Below are 25,839 nucleotides of genomic sequence, written 5' to 3'. Positions count from 1 at the left end.
ATATATATATATATATATATATATATATATATTCCCTTAAGACACACTGACACTGTTGTTGCTGATGCTTGCACACACAAGCAGTTTACTTTAAGGCCGGCCACACACTGGCTGCGTGGCGTGAGCAAGGCGTTTCTGTTGCGTTTCAGCTGAGTCGTGCCTGCTCGGATTTTTCCATGTCTTTACACACCAGAAACATGTCTGATGCGGCGCTGCTGCTGCTAGCCTTGTCTGTACACATGTTTCCCATTGATTTACTGCACTCAAGCAGTAATATACTTCATGTTAAACATAAATGTATACTGATTTGATTACAGCAAAGACAACGTCGGCTGTATTGACGGCAAAATAGGCTACAGAATATCTCATTCTGTATTGACGGGTGCAATATTTGAAGACCAATAATTTTTGTGTATATATACACAAAAAAGAAAGAAACTCCTTGCTCACGCCACGCCACGCAGCCAGTGTGTGGCCGGCCTTAAAGTAAACTGCTTGTGTGTGCAAGCATCAGCAACAACAGTGTCCGTGTGTCTTAAGGGAAGAGAAAGTCTTAAAGGTGCAATATGTAATACTGACAGCTAGTGGAATACTGGAGAGAGTTGTCTCCCCCACCCCCTCCTCCCCAGACTCGATGGTCACGCTGGTTGCCAGGCTGAGACTGCAGCATCCAACAATGTTGCTAGACGTACCCAACTGAGTTTTATTTCATGGCCATCGGCCTGACATACTCCCCTGCCACTCCTCTTAATTTGTAAATTTGAATCATGCACAATGCAAAGTCATCACAGTAAGCAGCTGAACCTTCGGAATCTTTGAAAATGACAGCAAGTATCTTATGGTGAGTTTTAATGTGTTTGACTGAGAGTGTGGGAACCTACAGGTCTATGAGGAAGGATGGACCTTTGAGAATACATGTGTACTGTATTCCGTCTTAGGGCTGCACAATTAATCAAATTTTAATCATGATTACGATTTTGGCGAGCGACATTTAAAATGCATCATTCTGTTCATAGAACGCTCCTTATCAAAGTTTTTGCACAGCCAATCTAGTGCTCCATAAACCACTGTCTGATCACGTGCCTCCATGAGCCAATCAGAGTTGTTCCCTGCACCGTGCAGCTTAGTTTTTAGATGTAGACAGTCACTGAGGACAGAGTAACGTGAGGAAAATTCCACAGCAGGTAGCAGTCGGTCATCATAAGCCAGTCACGATGTTTACCAGTTTACCAGTAAACGCAACATTTTGTCCCGACTGTTTTGTTTTTCATACAACAGCAGTGACCAGTGCTAGTTTGTGTCTTTTAGCTCATAGCTTTTAGCAGCAGACTGTTTGACGTCCCGCTGTTGGAATTCTGTCACACTACACCGTTTAGCTGTCAGCATTTTAGCCGTGTTTAATCCAGTTACTACTGTAGCTAACGGTAGGCTAACATTACCTGCTGTGTAACGTGTTATTAGTGTTTACTGTAGCTAACGGTAGGCTAACATTACCTGCTGTGTAACGTGTTATTAGTGTTTACTGTAGCTAACGGTAGGCTAACATTACCTGCTGTGTAACGTGTTATTAGTGTTTACTAGCGTGACATGCAGCGATGTTTATGTTGCCTCTAACGTGGGTTTCGGAGCATCAGAGCGCAACGCAGACATGTAAGTAGCAGTGTAATGAGCCACCAAAATCCGCGTTGCTATTTCGTCAGGTAGATACATTACTGCAAACGTGCATGTATGGAAAGCGGTCGCACAACAGCTGAAATGGCATACTCCTTCACAGTATCCTTCAATAAAGGAGGAATGTAGCACAATATGGATGTATTAGCAGGAATGTAGCACAATATGGATGTATTAGCAGGAATGTAGCACAATATGGATGTATTAGCAGGAATGTAGCACGATATGGATGTAAAAGCAGTTATAATTAGCCTATGTGACAATAAAATTTGTTTTGGTTAAAATCAAATAATTGTGATCTCAATATTATCAAAATCGTGATTATTATTTTGGCCATAATTGTCCAGCCCTATTCCGTCTTTTACATTCCATTTTTTGTTTCAGCATTGTTTGTCTTTTTGTCAGCAATTCATTGTTTATTACAAAGAACTGCAGGCAGAAAAACACACTAATCAACTGGATTAGAGTTTAGTAATTGTGGATGTTGCAAGTAGCAACTTTAATTTTAATCCAATGTGATCTAATGTGGCTGTATTTTTTAAAACTGTAACGTACAAAATCCAGAACAACCTACTTGTGTTCAGCCAACAAATAACAGTTAAACGCAAACTAATTTCCCCTGACATGTAAAGTAATACTACATCGTGTTTTGTCATGCAGCAGCAGCATGTCTTCCATTCAGGCTGAGAGCTTTATCTTGTGTAGAAGATTCTCTAGAGTTTTACACGTAACTTGGGAAAATTACACGTCCTACCGCAGAACAATGAATCCAGACTGAATAGGGATATAAATCTTCGCTTCAAAATGCAAGGTTGTGAAATCCAAAACACAGGAGTACTCGCACAGTGGGCACACAGTACATTTTATAGGCACATCACTCACATTATACACACACACACAAAGGGAGTTATGTGTCAAGTCAAATGGGCAGACCAATTAACTCACTCACCTGAGCCCTGAAGGGAGGCTTTGTTTGCAAAAAAGGCTTCTCTGAAAATATAAGTTTTGAAGGTTGGTTTTCCTTGTAATAATGTTGGTAGTGTGTGACGAGTCCCAACCTTTTCCCCGCCACTGTTGCCCCAAATGCTTGCTCTTAGGGGGAATTGTTGGGTCTAAATTAGAGTATGGTCTAGACCTACTCTATCCACAAAGTGTCCTTAGATAACTTTTGCTATGATTTGACACTATAAATAAAATTTAATTGAACTGAACTTTCAAGGATTGCAGGATTTGTGAGTTGATACACACCCAAGCATGAAGTTCCTTACTTGTAATGGAACAAGCTGAAAACATTTAATGTAGTCCTCAAGCAGTCTTTGCTGAAGGAGAATCTAGGATCTTCTAAGAATCTCACTTAGTATTTGTTTTGTTTTGCCTCTGGGCTCTGAGTCATTCTAGATCCACAGTCGAGGTTTGGGGAAATTAAATCAGATCTAGCTGTACACACTGGAGAATGCCTAGATTTTTCTTCCTTTTCAAATAAAGAAACCAAATAATGTCGTAATGTTCTGAAAGTGTTAAGAGCACGCGTGAGCCTTTGTAGATTGATCCACTTGCTGCTGGTGTCTTGCAGTATTCACAAGTTCAGAAATCCTGAATCTGTCCTTAGGCTTGTGCCACTGAGTAACTCAAGGCAGACTCCACTGTGAGTACCATGATTTCCATATTTCTGATCTCAACTGAATTCTACAAAACAGATGTTGTCAGAAACAAAAGCAGTCTGTGCAGCAACACAAATTACTGCCAGTTCTTTTAAAACAAAACTGGGAGGAAAAAACTTTCTTCCATCACTTCTCCCTTGTCAGCCTTTCCTCCACAGTCTGTCCTTAAGGCCCTGACACACCAGGCAGTCGTCGGCCATCGGGGAGCGTCTGTTGCCCTAGTTTTTGCAGCGTGTCCTGCACTCTTGGAAATAGTCGGCTCTTGTTGGCGGCTTTTCGGCCGATGAAGGCCTGTCGGTGAGAGAAATCATTCTGGTCAGCTTGAGTCAGTTGCTTGCTTAGGCAAAGCAAGCAAACGACCTAAAGTCAAGAGGGTGTGAAATTGAAAACAAACTTGTCATATCAGGTAAGATTTCATCATTAGCCGTTGAGCTCTTCAGCAGAAACCGTTTGTAATTGTTTGTGTTATTTTTCTCTAAATATAATTAGTTGTTTGTTATGGCTAAATAGCGTCTCGAATCCATCCTGTCATTCTTCAAGTTTCTCTTTTTGGTTGACGAATACAGACTATTTCCTCTCAAGCAGGTGTAGAACTTACATGCTGGCTATTGGCTGTAGTCTTTGCAGTGTGTTCAAGTGCAACGTTTTGGCCCAGACACAGGCGACCTGAGGCCATGCAGCAGTTGGCCTTTGACGCTGCTAGTTTTTTTTTATGTTGGTTTGTCTGGGCCTTTAGTTTGCACTTGGAGGTTGCTGCAGCTCCCCACAACAATATCATAATCTTCTGCCCCTCAAGTATACAGTGTTTGGCAATTGTTTGAAATGCATCAGGTTCCCATCAGCACACTGAAAATTGAAGGAAACTTGACTTGTGTGAAAGGCAGTGGGGCAATGTTGTAGGATGATGTACATTAGCTTGGTTCTATAGCCACAATAAATAGTGAAAGGAAAGAAATAATAAGACAAAAGATGATAGAATTACCTGACTGTCTGCCATCTTGTCTGCTATCTTGGTTTGTGGAAATTGCTTGTCCTTTTTCAGATGTACTGGCTTTACATTGCTACATAGCTTTGGAAACCAGTTAGTCTCTGTTGCTGAACAGCAAGGCCACTTGACAGCAAATAGATCAGAGACTTTGGCAGAATGATTCAGTCCTGAAATGTGAGGATATTTTGCCCACGCAGCCAGTCACTGCAGGCACATAAGGGGTTGTGCTTGGTTGTGTCCTTCTGTAATGCTACTCAACTGTTCAACACAATTACTGGTGTATGTACACACATACATACATACATGATTGTATCTGAATTGTCTTAAACACGTTTAAACCTCCACTCAGCATCAGTGCCTTTCCCCTCATGAGCGAATGCACTACATGGACACCATTACACATATACAAATACATCTCTAACTTGTCTTTGTGAGCCAGAAGCTAATTGGGGGTAATTTGCATTTTGAGTACCTAAGTGAATGCAGATCTGCCTCAGGAGACTTCTGCAATGTGCGGTAAAATTTAAGCAGGTCATAGAAATTAACAATGTTTGTATTAGCAATTGATTTCTCAGCCATGTGGACACCATCGAAACCTCATCAGATTTGTAGTTTATGAATGCTAACTGTTACAACAGGTCTTTCAGTGAATGTAGTTAGCGCCAATAGGGTCAGACCTGACATGTGACACATGAGGGGCCTGTTTGTGTGATGCTAATTTAAACCGTCTTAACGAAGATTAGAGTCAGATTGAGATTGATTCTGGAAGGAGGAAGACGGACGCAAGTAGGCTGACCCTTGAAAGCCACGGTACTACACGGAAAACACTTTTCTAAAGAAAGACGTTTTCATTGTTTAAATAATAAAAATAAATAATAAAAAAGTACAAATATTCTATAGATGTGTGGGCTGTTAAAGCATTGCATCAGTAGGTTACAGAAGCCAAGAATTACGTGACTGAGTTTGAACATAAGTGCCAAATAAGCTCAAATATGGGCCGTTTTACGAAAATATATGGCTTATTGCAAATTTGGTAAGACGTGTCAGACTTTAGGAGCTCCACACAGTCTGATGAGAAAGCGGCAGCCTGCTGGGCTCCATACCCAGGGCAAAGTCACCCTTTGTGGATTACTACACTATGGGGCTCTGCTGCCGGCATAACTATAATATATTTACAGTTTGAATTTCGTCACGGCACTTATATCACAGCTACCCCAAGGTCTTAGAAAGCTAACCGTTTTGTCCGTTTTCAATGTAAGGCATTTTTTATGAACGTCAGGCATTTTGTTAGGAGGAGCAGCTAGTTACTGTAGCTATATGTCCCATTCAATACAATGGGAAAAGATCGCTGCTAGCTAGCTACACTTTCGGCATAACTATAGTAGCTATATTTACAGTTTGAATTTCGTCACGGCACTTATATCCCAGCTATCCCAAGGTCTTACAAAGCTAACAATGGTGTCAGATTTCAATTTAATGAATTTTTGTGAACACTAGTTAGCTAGGGGTTTTGTTAGCTGCTCCCTTCAATCCTATGTGTACAGATTGCGGCTAGTTAGCTTCATTTTCGGCGTAATTTGAGTATATTTACAGTGTGAATTTTGTCACGCCTCTTATACAACATCTACCTAAAGGTCTTATAAAGCTAACAATGGTGTCCGATTTTAAGTTAATGAATATTTGTGAACTGTAAGGGTTTTGTTAGGTGCGACTGTCCCTTCAATCCTAGCTATGTGTAGCTACAAATCACGGATAGTTAGCTTCATTTTCGGCGTAATTCGAGTATATTTCCAGTTTTGTCACGCCACTTATATAACCTCTACCCTAAGGTCTTATAAAGCTAACAATGGTGTCCGATTTCAATTTTATAATTTTTTGTGAATTTCAGAGGAATTCTAAGAGGAGGCTAGCTAGCTCCATCCAGCCGCAGGCTCTATCAACGAGACTCGCGGACGAGAGGAGTTTATTTCACCGATCGTTTGTTTAAATAACTCAACACATTATAATTACACACGTTATAAGATTAACTGGAACCTGTGGTAAGAGATTGCTGGCGTAACAAGCTCGATGACCGTGCTCTCACTCACACACCAGGCATTTAGCAGGAAGAGGGGAGCTGCAGGCCCTGGAGCTCTGTCCAGGCAGTGGCGTTTGGTAGTCCATTAACCCAAAAAACTTTGACTTTGCGCGGGTATGGAGCACCGTGGGCTGCCAACTGTGATGGAGCTCAATCTACCTCACAGCAGGCCGGGGTCTGTGAAGGAAGGCAGGCCAGGCGGTGAGGCAGCTACACAGGCAGCACTGGCCGCTGAACTCCGACACACAGTCGGACAAAATTTGCAATTAGACATTAATTTTCGTAAAATGGCCCATATTTGACCTCTACATAGTTGATTTCTCGCATAAAAAAAGTCTCAGAAGTGAATTTAATGGTAAAATAGCAGATGTATACAATTTCTGAGATCTGCCCGACCTAGAGTCAGAAGACTAACTGATCTCAGGTCAGTTGTGTAGCCTATGTAAATGTTGGGGCGTGACAAAGAGAGAGACTAGAGCCAAATGAGGAGGAGCTGCCGAGTTGACGTCAACTAGGCGGCTTGTTGAGATTTGTCCGTTTTCAGAGGCATTTTCAAATTGTGAGATAAGCAGAGGAAAGAGGTGTCAATGGGATTTAGAGGTTCTATGTATGTCCTAGTTACCCACTAAACTGTCATTATTCAACTATGACAAGGTAAAATCGGTTTTGCATTCTATCACCCCTTTAGTGGTGATAGCAGGAGGGGCCATGTTAATATATTACTGTAAATTTCAACACGCTGCTCTCAGCCATTCACTGCCAAATTCTGCACGCAGCAATGGATGTTTGCACAATCCATTGCTCGAAGATGCACACGTGCACAGGCGCCACCACAATTCTCTCCGCACTTACAATTACTGCTCTCGTCACAGTATATGTTGCAGCTGCAAATGTGAAGGTGTCAAAAGAATGATTCAATTGCTGAAATTGTGCTTCCTACTGCTCCCATTGGCAGTGTTATCTTGCCTTGCTTGCTAGGTGACAGCTTTTATATTACTCCCATACACAAGCTGCTGCATTACTCTGGATGTAGGCTTTAAGAGTTGACCCCTTCACTTCTTCACACACTTCCACCCACTCAAAGCTCAGTGCTTGAAAGGCATGAAATAGCCTCACTGCTGAGATTGCTCCTTAGTTCATAGAAGCAGTTTAGCTCCTATGGATGCACAGGTACAGGCACAAAATGCAAGCAGGTGCAGATGCATGTATTCATGCATTTATTTATGTATGCATGTCTGCATGATTGCATAAATACATTCACACAACCACATGCATATACAGATTGCTTTCAAAAGAGACTTAAGAATGATGGTTGCAATTTTAGAATTTTTCTATGGAACTTTATAGGCAGTGTCTTTGAAGCAATAGGCAAAGGGTAAATGGATGTGCTCTGGAGAAAACACCAAAACCTACAATAAATGAGTCTTTGGCTTTCTAGGTAACTTTCTAAAACACCTGGGCAGCGTAGGTGTTAGGGAACGTGACTCAAACAGAAGTAAATGGTGGATTTGTTGGTGATCATTTTAAGTTGCGTATTAATAAACATTTGTGCTATACTGGAGTCTTAGAAAGTGAATGTGGGATTAAATCAAAATATATTACCGTGCCCAGGTTAATCGAAAATGAAGGATCATGTGACCCAGCAATTGCTAGTAGGATAAATTCATTGTTGGTTTTCATGGGATTTGTTGACAGTAAGAGAAACACAGAATATCACCATATGCTCGTATTGACCAAGGTATTTTCCTCATGACCATGACTGACCTGATGTAGCTTCTGTCTCTTCATCTTAATGTCCTCTTAATGATTGTTGTTCTGGGTAGCGACCATAGACTGTATATAAAGATGGACGATACATCTCCACTTCCTCTCCAAAAATCTATTTGACTTGTCCTTTTTTAGTTTGGCCTAGTTTATGACCTATACTGAAGCCAGCCACCAGGAGGCAATCAAGATGTTTTGGGTGCACTTATACAGTCTATGCATCAACCCCTGGCAGAGATATGTACATCAGACCCTGAATGGGAGGAAGCAGCTGATTGGTCTTTAGCGGATTCTAAAATGTTTATCCACGTGCGCTTTTGCGTGACGCCGCTGCCATAGTATGCATCTCCCACAATAAGTCAATGATGATTTTGCTGAAAATGTTTATCAAACATTATTTTACAGCCACAATGCAAGTATATCAGTTTCAAGACCATTTAAGAGGATCATCCTTTTTTCTGAATGGCAGTAAGAGTGGAGGGACATGAGGCCAGCGTAAGGTCAGAAATAGCAGGAGGGCAGATGAGAGACAGCCGGTGATGTGAGAGAAGGGAGCGTCAGCTCATCCCCATACCTCTATCTTTGGGTTGATCGTGTGAATATTTGATGTTTTCCTCTCACTCTGGGACCTGAAGGCAACTTAAATTGTAATTAAATCTTTTATTTTAATTGGTACATTATTAATCACTATATATACACAAACTCAACAGTTTCCCTTTGGACAAGTGCTTTTTCGGATCTGTGGCTTTGTGGTGCAGTTTATCAGCGCCTTGCTTGCACTTAACATTTTCAAGTCATTTTCTTTATTTCTTTTTCTTCTTTCTTTTCTCATATGAATTTTATTGATGCGGGTGAATAAAGTGTCTCATAGTTGATATCTCAGTAGATCTGTTTCAGCTTTTTAGTTTTTGTTAATCAATCACTGAAACAAACTCCCTTTCTTAATTACTCAGTCATTTAGAAATGGAGAAATAATTAGTCCACGCAGCATGATGATTATCTACAGATGGCTCTCTTGTTTTCTCAATTGAAGTCATTATCATTGCAGCCTTTTTACCAATAGAAGATTTTATGCAAATCTATTATTACAACTTGCTATTACTGATTATGAATGTGTGTGTCAGATTCTCTTCCCTCTCTTCTTCAAAATTTGTCGAGGAGTTGGAGGAATCTGTGGTTGAAGATGTTTAGAGAACACAAAAAAAAATAAGTCAGCAGCAGCTATGAGAAAAGAAGTGAAAGAAGCTTTTTGCCAAACTGCTGCACAAAGTAGGCACCTTGACAGACCTTCAGAGTTAAATATGTGATTAAGGGTGATAGATGTTCAAGATATGATGGCATGCAAGTGCGAGGTAAAAAGAGAGTGAGAGGATGGGGATATTGTCTGATTGAGGAGGAGGAGAGGGATGCACACATGCTTACTGCAATGTCTCTTTTGAATGATAAGCAAAACTGCGCAGTTTCAGTTTGCATAGCTAAAACAAAGTATGGTCAGTACAGTTTGAATGTTGGCAGGTGATTTTCTACAGTATACATATTTGATCATGAAATTGAATTAAATTGAGCTGAAGTGAGAGGAAAGGACAGACATAGCCACCTACTGCACCTACATCTACTTTAATGTAAAGCATATTGAGTTTACCTGTAATGACATGTACTGTATGAATACTGTAACCAGAAGTACAAATAGACAAAAATGGTAGAGATTGAGACAAATATGAAGACAAAGCAAAGGCAGAGCCATTTACAACATCAGATCACACTGAGTCACAATTGATTGCTACAGTATGAGGTGCAGAGAAAATTACTGTACATGTGTGAAGATGACGGACAGCGAGTAGGAGAGGAAATTACAAAAACTAAGAGGGCAATAACACGGATAAAGAGGGAGCCAATGTGGAAATACAGAAAAAAAGTAACTGGGAAAGAGAAACATTTGTGGAGGCAGAGACGGACAGAAAGACAGTGACATAGAGGGAGATTAAAACAGTGGTAAATAGAGTTATGACGACGGTGGAGTGGTCATTCACTTTCTCTGAGAGACACACACACACACACAGCCTGTTTTACAGTCAACGGAGCGTGTCAGACGGTCTCTCGTGGCTTATAACTGTTTTCCATATCCTAAACAGCAATTTGATGAAAAATTGCTCTCAAAAATGAAACCATCCCTCTGAAAGGCATCCACAAAATCATTAAAGAAAAAGTACACCCAGAAATAAAACACTGACCAACGTTGACCATACTTTCAAGGGCAGCCAAGTTTTTCTGTACTGTTAGCTTTCATCAAAAATATTGTCCAGGGCTTTTTTCTGTTAGAGATGACCCTTTACTGTAAAGTTTACAATACAAATGTATAGCATTTTTCAAAACCTTACAAATTGCTTTACAGTTACAAATAAAGGAATATGAGCACATAGCAAACAAAAAAGAAAGCAGACTATTGTAAAGAAATAAATGTCTCACTTGTGAAATTTGTACAGAATTTTAAAGTGAATCCCTTTAATGCAAGTAATAAACATTTTAGTTAAATCTTATGAGATTAATAAAAGGCAATTTAAGGCAATGCTATAACTTCTGATGTGACTTCTTGGCCAATTACATATTCACTCCCAACTCTTCAAATCCAGACGCTTGGTCTTCATACTATGCGGCTCCAGGTACCCCTTCAGGGATGGCGTTTCTTTTCAAAAATAAACTTCCAACGTAGGTTTATTTTGTTAATAGGTATACTCGGTTAGGTTTAGGCAACAAAAGATCGTGTTTTGGGTTAAAAGTAAGAAAGTTAACTTACGTAGGCTACGTATATTTTAAAAAGTCGTTGACTTCTGGTTTCACACGGCACACAAACAGGGGTCTCCTGGGTGAAAGTCCGTGTTTGTTTGACCCATCCATCTACCCTGGCTCCGTGTGTTGCATGCTTACGCTAAAGGTGCCTCGTGCGTCGGTGCCTCAGACGACGAGGGCCTCTGACCAAACGGTTAATTACCCCCAACTCTCTAGTAAAAACTTATCTTCTTAAAAATGCAGACTCAAAGCATAACCTAATTTCTTCTCTTCCTGAATACTGTGCAGCTTTCCCCACTACTGTAGCGGAGGAGGTAATGGGTGAATCAGTGACAGATCTGTGGTGATGTCTGTGACCGAGAGAGAGGGAGAGAGAGAATGAGAGAGAATGAGAGAGAATGAGAGCGAGAGAGAGTAAGTTTTGTCAGATGAAGAGAGAGGATAATATTGCCGTACCGGGGGTATTGGAGAAAGTCATTACTGTCCATCATCAGGCAAATTAATGTTTAAGCAGAGTTGAATAGCCTCATTGATGGGGGAAGGCTTGTTATGGTAGATCTGTTTGGAAAAGCGGCTACGGGGGGTTCATATTTCAGTAAATATTTGATGGGCGAGGACGGCTGTATTAGCTTGGGTGGGTGTGTTTAGTGGTGGGGGTTTGGTTATTTGTGTGGCTATAAGCATTTGCATATCTATGAAGAGCAATTTGAAAGGGGTTTTAAATGAGGGAGATCACTTTCTTACCCCATCTCCCAAGTGGGGAAATCTTATTTTCTACTTCTCTGCATCATTCTCTCCATCTCATCGATTATGCTCTTCACTGCCGTTCTTCCATCCATAACACAATCTATCCCTGTGAAAGCTGAATCAGGGGATGCATTGTGTAGGTTCAACCAAGCTGATCTAAAAAAAAAAAGTGATTTGTTCCTTTATTACTTCAGTAAACATAAGTCAAACAGTGAGCAAAAGAAAGTATACAGAAATAAATGCTCAGTAGCCAGAAACATAACTCAACATCATTCCGTTTGCAAAAGAAGTATTTCTGAATGGATTACTGGTTGTCATATTACTAATTACAGTATGCAGTTTATTTGCATTGATAGGTTATCTGTCTGTGCTACGCTCTGGCTCCAACCCTGCTTTTCTCTTTAGGCCCTAAAATAGTGGTCTCCTGTATCGTAATCATTCATGGTCGTGGCTGGGAAACAGCGACATTGGCTGACTCAGCGCTTCCAGTACCCATGATCAAAATTAAAAAGATTGACTGACTATAGGCAAGCCTGTACTTTAAACTATTTATAATATCTTTTTTGGGCAATAAAAGCAACCTTCCAGAACTTTTATTCATGCTTTTTTAACCTGCTAATTCCTGTTTAGGGTCACTGGAAGGGCTGGAGCCTGGTCCTGGTACTTGAGCGACAGCAAGATTTCAGCTGAACACAGTATCCGTCACAGTCACATTCCTTGACATCAGACATCAACTGTCTTCCACTTAATTTGGACCTAACCCTAGACTGGAAGGAAAACCATGCAAACAAGGGAGGAATATGCACCTTCCACACTGAAATAACAAATGTAGAAATCAAAGCCAGAACTGTGGTGCTTAAAAAGTATTCATGCGTAATCATCTTTTGATTTTGTTTCTGAGGAGCTAAAGTAATTCCTGTTACTTGTTATTCAAGAGCACCTTGACCAAAATGTTCAGTGTCCTTTGTGAATGTTTGTGAGTTACTGAGGATCTAATGCATCATCCAGAATCAATTATCTGAGGGTAGTGCCCAATAAACTATTCTGATATTGACGGATACAGAGGTGACATGTCAGCAATGCATAACTAAAGTGCTTTTGACAGGTGAGCAAAAATGAAAGATTGCTGACAGCTGTGAATAATGTACTCTTCAATCAATACACAAGGCTGAGCCTGTAAATGTGATCCTTTTTAATGAGGCTATGATGTGTTTTAATACAAATTCAGAGAAACTTAAAGTGTAAGAAACTGAATTACTATATAATAGAGTTCGCAGGTTTTAAAGATAAATTAATTTGTGCATTTCCATTGTTTTATGTTGAGTGCAGAAGCCTATCTGCAGGGACTTGCAATGAGTGACCTATTGGATGTTTGCAAGACACATAGATATGATAAACACATTTTTATTTTCTGGAATTTATCTGGGGCTTCTTGGGAATGGAACAACATGCACTGTGCCCCACAAGAGACTAGAGACACAATTTTTTACGTGGCTTTATTACGTGGTATCGGATCGGTGAATAAACTCCAGTACCTCCCGATACCGATTTAGCATTTTAGGCAGTATCTGAGCCGATACTGGTATTGGTATCGGAACATCTCTATATATCACCCACTGTAATTTAAGGTGTACACAGTGTGGAACACAGACGTTTCCTTCTTGTATTCTCCACTTCTTAAAGTGTGACTAAAAATGGCAAATGTTGAGATAAAAATTATGTCCGTTTCAGAAAGCAGGTTTAGTGAAAACTGAGTTTGAGGAGTTTGAAAACCCTGAGATGAAGGAAACTCTGGGTTTTCCGATTCAGAAAGGGAGGATATTTAAACCTGAGGAGGGGTTACTCAGCCCGTTTCAGAAAAAGAGAGGTAATTTAACCTCAGTCAGTTACTATGGTAACTGAGCCTGTGAACCTAACCTGGTCGGGAGCAGGTTTTCTTCAATAAACCTTGAGTTTCTCTCGGTCTCCTCCCTCTGACACAGCGCTCTTTCCTCATTCGTTCATTCATTCATTCAGTCTGTATCAGGTGCATTTTAGAGCAGTGTTGTCATCTGCATGAATAAAAAAAGTGTTGGTTTATTAACTATGTTAGGCAACTTTTTTTTTTCTCGAGCATGGCATTTCCTTTCATCAACGATCCCGTTGATGAAGAAGCTGTATTACTTTGCAGGGAGTTAAACATATGTCAGGAGATGATATTGAGGCCCCGACTAGATGTATTTTCATTTCCAGATAACTACCTATTTGAGTGGTATCATTTTTCTTCAGTCGATTAGATATGTAGATACCTTATCTGTCTTCATATCACTAACATCCACCATCGTGGACATTGGTGATGCGGAGCATATTAGTAAAGCCACTGTATGCAGAGCAGTCAGAAAAGTGTGCCTTGCACTGTAACGTTTGTAACGTGTTCCATGGACACAAACCAGTGAGCGCCATTAAAAATAATTAAATGATTATAAATTATAGTTCTGTTAATGACATGGTACTGCAGCCTCAGAATGGGATTTTTAGTAGCTTACTTTTTCGCCTGCAGGATTGCACCTAAATGAAATTATAGGTGTAATACCATTCAAGTTTTCACCAGTAATGTTATAGGTTACCTGTGATTAATTATGAAATTAATACACTGTCAATGCTTGCGCATTGACTCGAGCAGCAATTTTCTCCCACACCAATTCTTGCTATTTTGCAGCAGCAGCCGTTTTGCTATTTTTAACAAAATATATATTCAATCTCGCTGTATGTGCGCATCGATTTGTTTGTGGTTGTTGCCATGGTGAATCTTAGTATCATAGCTCCATTCATGCTGCCTTTTTATTGTGATGGTGAGGCGCTTAAATCTGAGTGAACCTTCTCTGAGTTGATTGAACCAACTCAAATCAGCTGTTCTGGAACCGAAAACTCTGTTTCCCATCTCAGGGTAAATCAACTCAGAGTGCAGGGTTAGACTCAGAGTTTGTAAAACCTCCTTCCTGAAACGGGCACCTGTACTGCCTACAAGCTGATGAATTGGAGCAGTGGTTTAAGCCTTGCACCTGCTAAAATGTGTGTGTGTGTGTGTGTGTGTGTGTGTGTGTGTGTGTGTGTGTGTGTGTGTGTGTGTGTCTGTGTGTCTGTGTGTGTGTCTGTGTGTCTGTGTGTCTGTGTGTCTGTGTGTCTGTGTGTCTGTGTCCTGTAGCATTTCTTTAGTCATCAGTCCATGTCCAGCAATCTGACATGACAAGAAAATAAATGTTCCTCATGCTTGATTGGACATGGAAGGGATCTGCCAGTCTACCCACAGTAGTGGAACAGACAAGAATGACAACCTCTGCTCTATAACTACCTGTCCAGCACCAAATGACAAAGACAAAGTTAACAACTAGCTAGTAAACATAGTGGAGCATTTAACAGCTACAGAGCCAGATATTTCCTTCAGGAGTTGGTCGAGAGCTAGAAGGAGAGTGACTATTGAACTTAAATCGCGAGGTTGACAGAAACTTTGACTCCAAATGAATGTTAATGTTGCTCCCTGTCTGTTAGATATGTAACTATGCAACTGTGCTAACATGTTAGCCATATCAACTTAAATGGATAAATGTAATGGACATGGGATCATTAAAAATATTAACAACAGCAACAATAATACTGGTAATAATTTTAATTATTTATTTTTACATTCCAGAGAAGCTCTTCAGCTGAACAGGGTAAAAAGTGATTACCTGAGTCACTATAGTAAGCATATCCTTGATTTCGTGGGTTAATGAGGTTGCAAAGGCAGGTGAGGATTCACAAAAGGACAGACTAAACATTGTGTATATCCAGCGATGCATGTGTATATACTATACACGCCAAAGAACTCTAATGGTTAGCACAGATTGTATGTGGTGTTAATGACACAGCTAATGAGGCTATTAGCAAGCTAATAAGATGCATTTAATATCTGTAGTACACACACACACACACACACACACACGTGCACACACACACACACATACACACACAATCTCCATCCTGGAGTATATATCTTTCTTTTCATTATTTTTCATTACTACATGTTTTGATTAGTGTTTTCCATCTTGTCCGTTCAGTGTTGATGTTTTTTCATTAGTGTCTTTTCCTCTCGTCCTGTTTCTCACTCCATTATTTACACCTGGAAGGTAACATTTAAGTGCTGATAAACACTTCATTCCACTCAAGGCTTTCTCTTGCATACTTTCACGTTAAAAGTGAATTTCAATTTCCTGTCGTGGAGAAATCAGAATAACTGTCAAACTGTTGTATGATTATCTGAAGCAAAGCCACATCCAGCCTCTTGTAAAAAATGAAAGGCCTGCTTGTTATTCACTTGACATCAGTCTACATGTCATGTAACAAACTTTTTTTTTTTTTTATCTATCACAGTTTAAAATGTCTAACAAAATAAAACGTCTACGATGACTAAGGTAGAAATTGTAATGGGTTAGATAAATAGCTGATTCTTTTTCTTTTAATATCGTCCACATGTCACCAAACATGATACAAAACCATCATTACTGATCTTCTGTTTGGATTATAATGTAAGATCCTTTAACTTATTTGGTTAAATATGTGTGTTTGATTTTGCATGTACAAGAGATGTGATTCTCTTTTGTTCTGTTTTTGCAGGAACCTTGGAAAGTCAGGACTCAGAGTATCTTGCTTAGGACTGGGTGAGTACACTCTAGGCTTCACTACCCGTAATGCATTTCTCCCTTAGGCCTTACTTAGAAAACAACAGCACCAATTACACAGACTAAACAAATAATATAACAACAAAACAGAAAAATAAATCTGTTTCTATTCTGTAGAATATGTGTAGTAATACGTAGATGAGTTTTGCATAAAGTCATTTACACAATTAAGTCAATTGGCAAAAATAAGGGCTGCAGCTATCGATTATTTTAGTAATCGAGTATTCTACCGATTATTCCATCGATTAATCGAGTAATCGGATAAGAAATACTTATTAAGAAATACTTAGTAAACAGCAATAGTAAATATTTATTATTGCTGTTTACCAAAAAAAGGAAAACATTTTTATTGCCAAATTCCAAGAACCTTGCCTCTGTCTCTTTGCACTGGATATGCAAAAGAGCTGTTCACTGACCGGCAGCAGCTAAGTTTCCAAAGATTAGTAGCAAACTAATAAACAGACTGCAAACCGACAGCTTTCGTTTTAGCTTGTTGGTAAAACATTGCTATTAGCATAGTAGCATGCTGTAGGCTAGTTGTGTAAAACAGCGTGGTAGACGAGAGCAGCCGTTCGTTACCTTGTGTCGGGTTCGCTCCGTGGAATGGATGAGTAGACTGGATGTTTTCTACTGAGATGGTGTAGCAGCATAGCCTGGATGCCAGCCGAACTTAGCCCCGCCCACAAAAGTCGAGGTTGGGAAGTTCGGTCTGGAGTCGCTCCGTTGAGAAGCAATTATTGCCCGAACAGGATCTGTTCGGACCAATCAGATTGTCGGACAGATGATCAACAGTAACAGAATCAACCACGTCACCAAAGAACGCTTGGGTTGAATTTGTTGAGATGTGTAGATTCCACCATCGCGTCTGTTACAGAAGATATCGACAGCGCATTCATTTTAAAATCCTCAGCGGAGGAGCCTCAACAACTGCCCGAAAGCATGGTAGCATTATATGGTGGAGCGAGATAGAGAGACTGAAGAGAGAGAGCGTTATATGGTGGAGAGAGATAGAGAGAGACTGAAGAGAGAGAGAGTTATATGGTGGAGCGAGATAGAGAGACTGAAGAGAGAGAGAGCGTTATATGGTGGAGCGAGATAGAGAGAGACTGAAGAGAGAGAGCGTTATATGGTGGAGCGAGATAGAGAGAGACTGAAGAGAGAGAGCGTTATATGGTGGAGAGACATAGAGAGAGACTGAAGAGAGGGACCGCCGGCGCTAGAACAAAGCCGTGAATCAGAGAAATAAAACGTGTTTTCGCCGATCCATCTCTAGAAATGCGACTGTAGCGAGCCTGTCACTATTACTAACGTTATCCACATTTATATTTACAAGAAACAAATGATATATCCTGCTTCTAAAAATTCTAAAAGTCGGAAGTTAGAACGAATGCACGCGAATGCATTGTGCAAAGAGTGGTTGCTATGGAGACGATACACAGTGTTAAGTTCCGTTGCTCTGATTGGTTTGAAATCTATCCAATGAATGCAGAGGCATTTTTTTTCCTGGTTCGGTTGGAACACGCCCCATAATCACAGCCCAATGGAGCGGTTTCAGACTCACATTCTGACTAGAATCTGAGTATGACCACGTCAGGCTAGTAGCAGCATGTTTGCAGCTTAAAATGATCCCAAACTTTCTGTCGTTTTCTCTCGCCTGTCTCTTAGACCCTCGCTATTTTCATTTGTAATCTGGGCCGTCAGTCTTGTGTCCACAGAAGCGTCAACTTGTTGAGCGCTAGTAATAAGGGTGCGTTCTTTTGCGTTTTGTCCACCGAAGTCGATCAACGAGTCGTTTTTCGGAGTTACGAACCGTAAGTTGCAAAAAGAACGCCCCCGAGGTCGTATATACGACTCGTCAAGTCGTCTGAACTCAGAGGACCCCGAGTTCGTTTCTCGTTTTTTTGACACGGATGTGACGTCACACTCGAGCTACTAGTCGCGATTACAAGACAAAAAGAATGCACCATAATCCTCCGTGCGGAAACACAGTGAGCCGTACAACCTTAATTACATTGATTTAACGAAGCTTTGAGGCAAAGAATTATGCTTCAAGGATTTTTTGTAATTGAATTATTCAAGTTATTCGAGGAATCATTTCAGCCCTACCCTACATCCTGGTTTAAATGGTGACACTCATATACACACAAACACACACACACACACACACACACACACATATATATATACACATATATATCATCTTACTTTCTGATAAAATGGCTGTTATCTAATCAAGTTGTATTTTTCCGGAGGAGGCGTTTGTAGTATAGACCTGTATGTGTGTATGTGTTGCCATATCAGTGTGGGTTGCTGGTAAAAATTCTTTACTTCTCAAGAGAGTCAAACCCACCCCCATTTCAGCTTCAATATATAGCATAATGAGTGGGTAGGAGACTTAACACACACATATATCTGTCATCATAAAGAGCATGTGAGAGTGTGTGTGTGTGTGTGTGTGTGTGTGTGTGTGTGTGTGTGTGTGTGTGTGTGTGTGTGTGTGTGTGTGTGTGTGTGTGTGTGTGTGTTTTTACTTGTTCCTTCTCCCTCAGACAAAGTTTGAAAATGAAATAGAGACAATAGAAGCCAGGAGGATAAACGCTAATATACACAGGTACCGGTATAGATTCACTCGCTCGGCCTGCAAGATTACAAAGGTAATAATATTTCTGCAAATTCAATACTGTATAGGAAAACTATTATTATGATTAGAACAGAAGCTTCACTATTAAGTCACTTTACGGTCTCTACATACTTTCAAAGTAGAACAATTACAGAATACAGGGTTTGGAATGTAACAGTTCAGAAAGTGTTTGTTTGTGTTTTGGATTGTTTCTGATGTGTTCATTCATGACAGTCAGACCATACCAGGCTTTTGATTGGCTGATCAACTCCTAAGAATCATCTTGATCGCAGGAAAAGAAGACTTTTCTTCTGCGATTTCTGGTGAAATCATAGAAATAAAATGAAATAAATCTGATGAGGAACACTGACCGATGGAACTTAACTGAAAAGTGATGTTTTACTGAAATATTGAATCATTTAGTATTTTAATGATGTATGAACTCATTTCGTTATAAAGTTAAGGTAAAGTCTGATTTCTAAATATCTTCAAAGATTTAATTATGCAAGCTTTTTACTTTGAGTTGTATCGGCGCACCAGGACTTTTAGGTTTCACAGAGGACCCTATCTTGCACTCAGCGCAATTGCCTTTGTACACCGACGCATGTATCATTCCTATTTTGCACCCGACGCACAGCAGACTTTTGATGAAACCGCATATGATTGGTTCTCTTCCGATTGGTTTATGCACGTTACGCTCAAACCACACCTAGCTACTTCAGACCAACCCATTTTTAGATTTGCGTCGGGATCGAGATCCGCCCACATAGCTACTTGCTCGTTAAAATAGGGCCCAGAATAAGAAAACAGATAAGTGATTAATTTATACGTCAGAGTCCCGTTTTTGAAGTTTGAGAGAAAATTATAAATCCTCGCTTACTCGGTTTCTCAGAAATTTAAATATTTTTATATATTTTTAATTAATGCCTCTGCCTGGGTTTGATTTGTCCCGCAAAGTCACAAAATGATTCACGGCAGGTAGACGGCGCTACAGTAACACATTCGGACGGGTCGCAGATTTCGGTGTATCACCGAAAAAAGCCTCTGTTAGTGAGTATGCAGATAAAAGGTAGCTGTACAGATCTTTATATAGGCATAATTGTATTTAAATTTTATCTTAGAAGTTATCTGTTGTAGTTATGGCTGATACTGGGGCAGCACCATCACAGGAAAAAAGAAGGAAATTAAACGAAGAACAACTAAAAGCTAAAAGGGAAAGTGAAAGACGACTGGTGAAATCTGAGTCACACTCGGTTGGGCTTTTAACACAATACACAATAACGGGATTGTAAATGATTCAAAAATGTCCCCAAATTGGCCCTCAGGTATGTAAAATGTCTATTTGATTACACAATCTAATAAATCTAAGTTATTACGTTGGTTGCTACAACAATCTCTTATTACTTTGGCTCGTGACACAGTGACAGGGATAACCGGTTTAGCTCACGGTACATCCAAAGTAGGATAAGTTACCATATGCAACACTTGAAATGCATGGGAACTATGCAATACCCCTCTAGCCTGGGTAAACCCTGACAAACTTCCGGCAAATTTGAGATTTGCTCTGCAAGTCAGTCTGGCGAAGAGCCCATTCAAACCCATTTCCAATGTTCACAAAATTGAGGCACCAATCACAACTGCTGAGGCGGGCTTTACTCACAACCGCTGATTCTCCCACATAGTGCAGGGGCGTCAGCAGCTTTTGTTTACATTCAACATTAACCTGCAACTGCAGGTCAGTGTGACATGTTTGGGTCAACTTCTTCATTAACTGACACCATAAGTTATACGCAATTCTCAAAGACACAGGCACACAGCACAGTCTCTTTTTCCTTTCTCTAAACTTTTCCGCAACACCTGCAAGGAATTAACCTGCAACAGTCAGCTGTTTGGGAATTCTTCAGCGTGGAGGGACCAAGGGAAAGTAGGGGCGTGGAGGGACCAAGGGGGTAAGCTTCGCTTCAGGACGCAAACCTCCGATGGCGCCATTTTGTTGCTACGAAGCGATCACCTCTTGTTAGCATTACACTGACCGCCATTTTTTTTTTTTACGTCACTTGACTGCGAATAACTTTACATCTGAAGCGTTTAAAGACTCTATTTGTCCATTGTTTATTTCTAAAGAAACACGACAATGTATAAAAGGCTCCATTACCTTGTACCTCACATTATGGCTCCGTAGCAGACGCTTTTGTAAAAATAAGCTAACGATTGTGTCATAACCAAGTCACTTACTGTCGCACAGTAGAGGAATTACCGTATAGTACAAGAGAAGCTCGCAGGCAGTTTCGACTTAAATTAGCTGTTTAGGTTTAATTACTTATGTTAACTAGCATGTTAGTTAGCAATAATTAGCCTATGCTTATATTATCTCCTTACATATACCTACACTCTCCGTCTCTGTAAGATTGGGAATGATTGAGATTTCTCTTGGCACAGCTACCAGAAGACTTCCAACTTTCAGACACGTTGCTCACGTCACATTTACGTTGTCTCTGTCAGTTGGAGGCTGCGCAGTAAAGCTAGCGATCACCGGATCTCCTCCCACACCGTGCAGCGGACTCTAAAAGCGGACTTTTTGCATCAATAACGACGACAACGGCACCTGATCAAACGTCCTTTTTTACCAAATGGGAGTGAGAATGTGTTGGAATGCCACAAAGCTTCTTAATTATTTTATTTTGGTGCTGTCACTTGTCATCTTGGAGCTTGGGAGTGAGAAAAAAAAAACATGAATAACAGGCTACATTGTTTTACGGATATGCTTACAGTGTGTATTAAAGTAACTTCTTTTTCTAGTTTTTGTCCAGTCATGCTTGTTCTGTATGAACATTAATTGTAGAAAGATATTTAGAATTAGACATAGCTTATGGAGATCTGTGGTTGTAAAACATATTCTCGCATTATGAATAAGCTTTGAAATTAAGCCTAGTCCTTATAAATTTCCCAGGAACAAGAATTATTTTTTTTTATTTATATAGTGCTTTACAGGCTACTCAAAGACACTTTACACTAAAACCAGCACATTTAGCGCATAGAAACAGATACAGCAATAAAACCAACACATAAAACAAGCATATTAAAGCAATTTAAATGTGGAGTGACTAAGTAAATTTTTTTTTAAATCCATACGTATTCAGTCGGTCCGCTATTGTCTGTCTGGCTTTTTTTTTCCCGTTTAGCCGTATTTCCCTTTTTGCATATTATATGTTTCATCTCCTAGTAAATTTCCATTAGAAGCTGCTGCTCAACGGGTGAAACATATGCTGCCCACGTCTTTTCCATTTCTGCATCAGTAAATCTGTGATCGATACCGTGGTCTATTTAAGAAATCCGTGAACGTGCACTTATCCCAGCTATGTACATCTGGCTTGACATAGCTTCACCTACTTATCCTGGCTCAGCAAACGTGCAACCGATTGAGCCGCGATGAGTGGATCACACTAAGTCAAGCTGCGCTTTTTCATTTATCCTGGATTTCTTTATTCTACTTTTGTGCAATAGGCCCCTGCTTTAGCCTGTGTTTGATTATTTGACAACACTCCTAACTTTAAGCTGGCTCCTGGTCTTTTCAGTAACACCTGTGTATCTTCCCATAACTGCTACAAATTTCCAAGTCACTCCAAGTTATACTTCTGCTGACTAAACTTTCTCTTATTTACTGCCTCATTTAGAGGCAAGGATTTCAACTTGGCCAAGCCTGATGAAGTTCCTCTCCGGCTAATCTCAATTACCACATATGCATCATTTGTCATGCTTAACATTAAATATCACTGAATAACTTGGTGGTAAATTTCTGTTTTTTGTCTGACCTGATGGGAAGTCCCCCTCAACTAAAATATGTGTTTTGCTTATTTATGTTTGATCTTTTGCTGTGCAGAATGATGCACTGTATGTGCAGTTGAGTTTTACACTAGAAAGTATGTCATTTTAATATTTTTGAACTGCTGGGTCAGCACAGATAAATTAATATTGATAATTACACTGCTTCATAATTGACAGCAGCAGCAACCCAACATTTTTCTTTTCATTTTTGTATGATTTTATTTATATATTCAGTTGCATTGCTTTACCCAGCACTTAAAGTTGATGTGTTGATGCTGATAATCTGTCTGCCGCAGGTCACCAAGAACCTTTCAATATAAAAGTGACTAAGTTGGGTAAATACATTTGTGGAGTTGAACCGAAAGGTATGCCTCTGGTGTCAGTGGTAGATTACATATAAAGAAACGTTTTAGTGCCATAGAGAACCTTTTGTTTTTCAGGGTGTAATGTCTGGCTCTCAGGCCAGCTCTGAGCGCTGTTACCCCAGGTGGTTCACTGTAGACTGAGAGGTCTGACTCAAACTGGCTGAGCTGCGTGGTGCAGAAAAGGTCAGCATAATGCCAGCTGCCTGCCACATGCTGTGCCCAGGGCGGACATGATGCTGGCAGGGGAGAGGAGGAAGACAGAGGGCAAACAGAACAGGATGCTAAATTGTGTTTCACTGTTTAACTGGAAGGAACAGTGGCAAGGTAGCTGAGGATGTAGTGTGTGTATGAGCGTGTGGTATGTATGCAGTTATTTTCACAATCAAACTGTCATTTACCAGCAAAATTCAGCAGAACACACACACACACACACACACACACACACACACACACACACACACACACACACACACTCATCACACCTGACTGAAAATGCACATTCAATAACGTTTCTCCATGTGTCGTTGGTTGTGTGGACTGCAGCCAAGATGAGATGTATCTGTTGCAGGAGTCACACAAGAGCCAATCTGCAACTACATGATGATGCCCTGAGAGAAACACCCGTCTCTAGCTTCTGTCACAACCCAGTGTGAGTCGAGTGCAGATGTGAGTTGCGCATGCTCAGATTTAAACAGTTTACGGTATAACGCCAAGGGATCCAGATCCGGCAAACGTGTTAGCTGTATATGATTGTTTGATTGCTAATGTTAGCTCAAAACGCCATTTAAGTGACAGCCTTTGTTGTGTTTGATTGCTAACTTGTAGCCAGCAGTGAACAAACTTCGTTATAGGTCTATTTTTATTGTATTGACATTACAGAAGTCTCTCGTTAGCAGGTTCTTGTAGGCTACTTCAGCCTCTAATCTAGATCTGACATCAGGGATCATGCCGTGAAAATGTGATGCCTTACGCTAAATACTAAATTACTGCTATGTAAACCTATCTCATTATTCTGTGGCTAACAGCAAAACAGATCTGCGTGAAATCTGGTCATTGTCACAAAGTGACGCATGCCCAACATACATCTGCACTCGACTCACATCGGGTAGTGACAGCTTCATTTACATGATGGTTTAATCGGTCAAAGACAAATGCAAATTTCATACAAAGGAATATGCTGTTTCAGAGCTGTAACCAAGTTTGGTCTTCGCATCAAAACATTTTGTTTGTGAAAATTCCTAAAAATGTAATTTGGAGTGATATTAAACTTTGCTCACTGGATTACAGCTGCACTGTGACTTAAGACCCAAGGCTGCTTTTAAAACTTTGAAACTTGGCCCGGAACCAGGATGTGTTTTAAATGAAATTGAAATGAAAATATGATTATCGCTTTCATCTGCTATCAACTTTTCTGTTCATTTAAAATTTAAATTGAGTTTGAGTGCAAGATCTTTGTTTTTTCACCCTTTTGAAAGAGACATAAAACCACACTCCCCACCGTATTTAACTTGCATATTCAAAACTTTTATACAAATTAAATGTGTGTAGCTGAGTAATTAATAGCTTTATTAATTCAAGATTCTGGCTGAATTCAAAGTAATGTTTTCTTACTGATTGTTTGTGTTGGGTTAATTTGCTGTGTGCTAATTTGTAGGAGAGAATCTGAACTGGCAGATGAATTAGTATTCCACACACAGCGTCATCATCACAGGGACTGAGTGCAGGACGGAGGGAGGGGTGATCAGATGTGAACAGGAAAGATGTGACTCCAGCCTTGACAGTTTGGCCTCTGTCCTGACAGTCTCCACCTCTTACACTCTTTCTCTTTCTCTATGAACTGAGCTTTCTCTCTCACCCTCTCTGATCCATCTTGTTCTCATCCCTTCATCTTTATCTAAACTTATTCAACAAGGTAAATAAATGCCATCCTTAATTTCCTTCTTACACTCTTGCTTTCATTGTTTATTTCACTCTTGCTCTCACCTTTCCTCCCGTCTTTCCCGACTCTCTCTCTCCCCTTTTGCTTTCCCTGTCCCTGTGGGCATTGTTCTCCCAGTGCCCAGCTGCTGCTACGAGCAGTCTGTTATTTTTTCTCGCTCTTTTTCCTGGCAGCAGTCCAGATTGAGAAACCTTCCACATACTCACTCTGAAATTAAATGTATTCCTGTTAAATCTCTTGTTACTACGGTCAATTCAATATCAGTTATTTCGATTCCACTAACAATAATTCACATTCCAGCAGAACACAATTTAATATCCGTTAAGTTAATTTACGCATCTCTGAAAATATCACATAGTGTGTAAGGACATTCTCTTTCAACAATGTAAAACTTCTCCCCAGTTAATTCCAACTTAATCGATTTATTTAAAAAAAAAAAAAAAAAAAAGGGGTCTGCCCTGTGGATTAATTGAGAAATTAAGTGATTAGTGAAGTCACTGTGACCTCTCAGCACAGGCAGTCTGCTGCTGCAGATAATTTACTATCTCTTCATTCACTGATAAAAGACGGACCGCAGGTAGGTCTGCAGGGGCTTCACTGTGCTGTCAACACACTCGCTGGTTCGACGATGCTAATTGGTTGGGATATATAGTGTTTGTGTGCGTTTGCTTGTGCAAACCCATTTTAATTGGCTGACA

General features: G+C 40.1%; 1 protein-coding gene across 4 annotated transcripts in view; it reads left to right on the top strand.

Annotated features, from left to right (window-relative positions):
- Positions 1–25,839, top strand: part of kcnab1a (potassium voltage-gated channel subfamily A regulatory beta subunit 1a) — a 113,559-nt gene that overhangs the window by 59,074 nt on the left and 28,646 nt on the right. For all 4 annotated transcript variants that reach the window (XM_028572093.1, XM_028572101.1, XM_028572084.1 and 1 more), the window contains exon 2: positions 16,328–16,371. In XM_028572093.1, coding sequence (XP_028427894.1) covers positions 16,328–16,371 — 44 coding nt within the window. The remainder of the gene's footprint in view (positions 1–16,327; positions 16,372–25,839) is intronic.

Source organism: Perca flavescens, chromosome 3, assembly GCF_004354835.1.
Source record: "Perca flavescens isolate YP-PL-M2 chromosome 3, PFLA_1.0, whole genome shotgun sequence".
In the NCBI taxonomy this organism is placed as follows: domain Eukaryota; kingdom Metazoa; phylum Chordata; class Actinopteri; order Perciformes; family Percidae; genus Perca; species Perca flavescens.
This window is presented reverse-complemented; position numbering and strand designations above follow the sequence as displayed.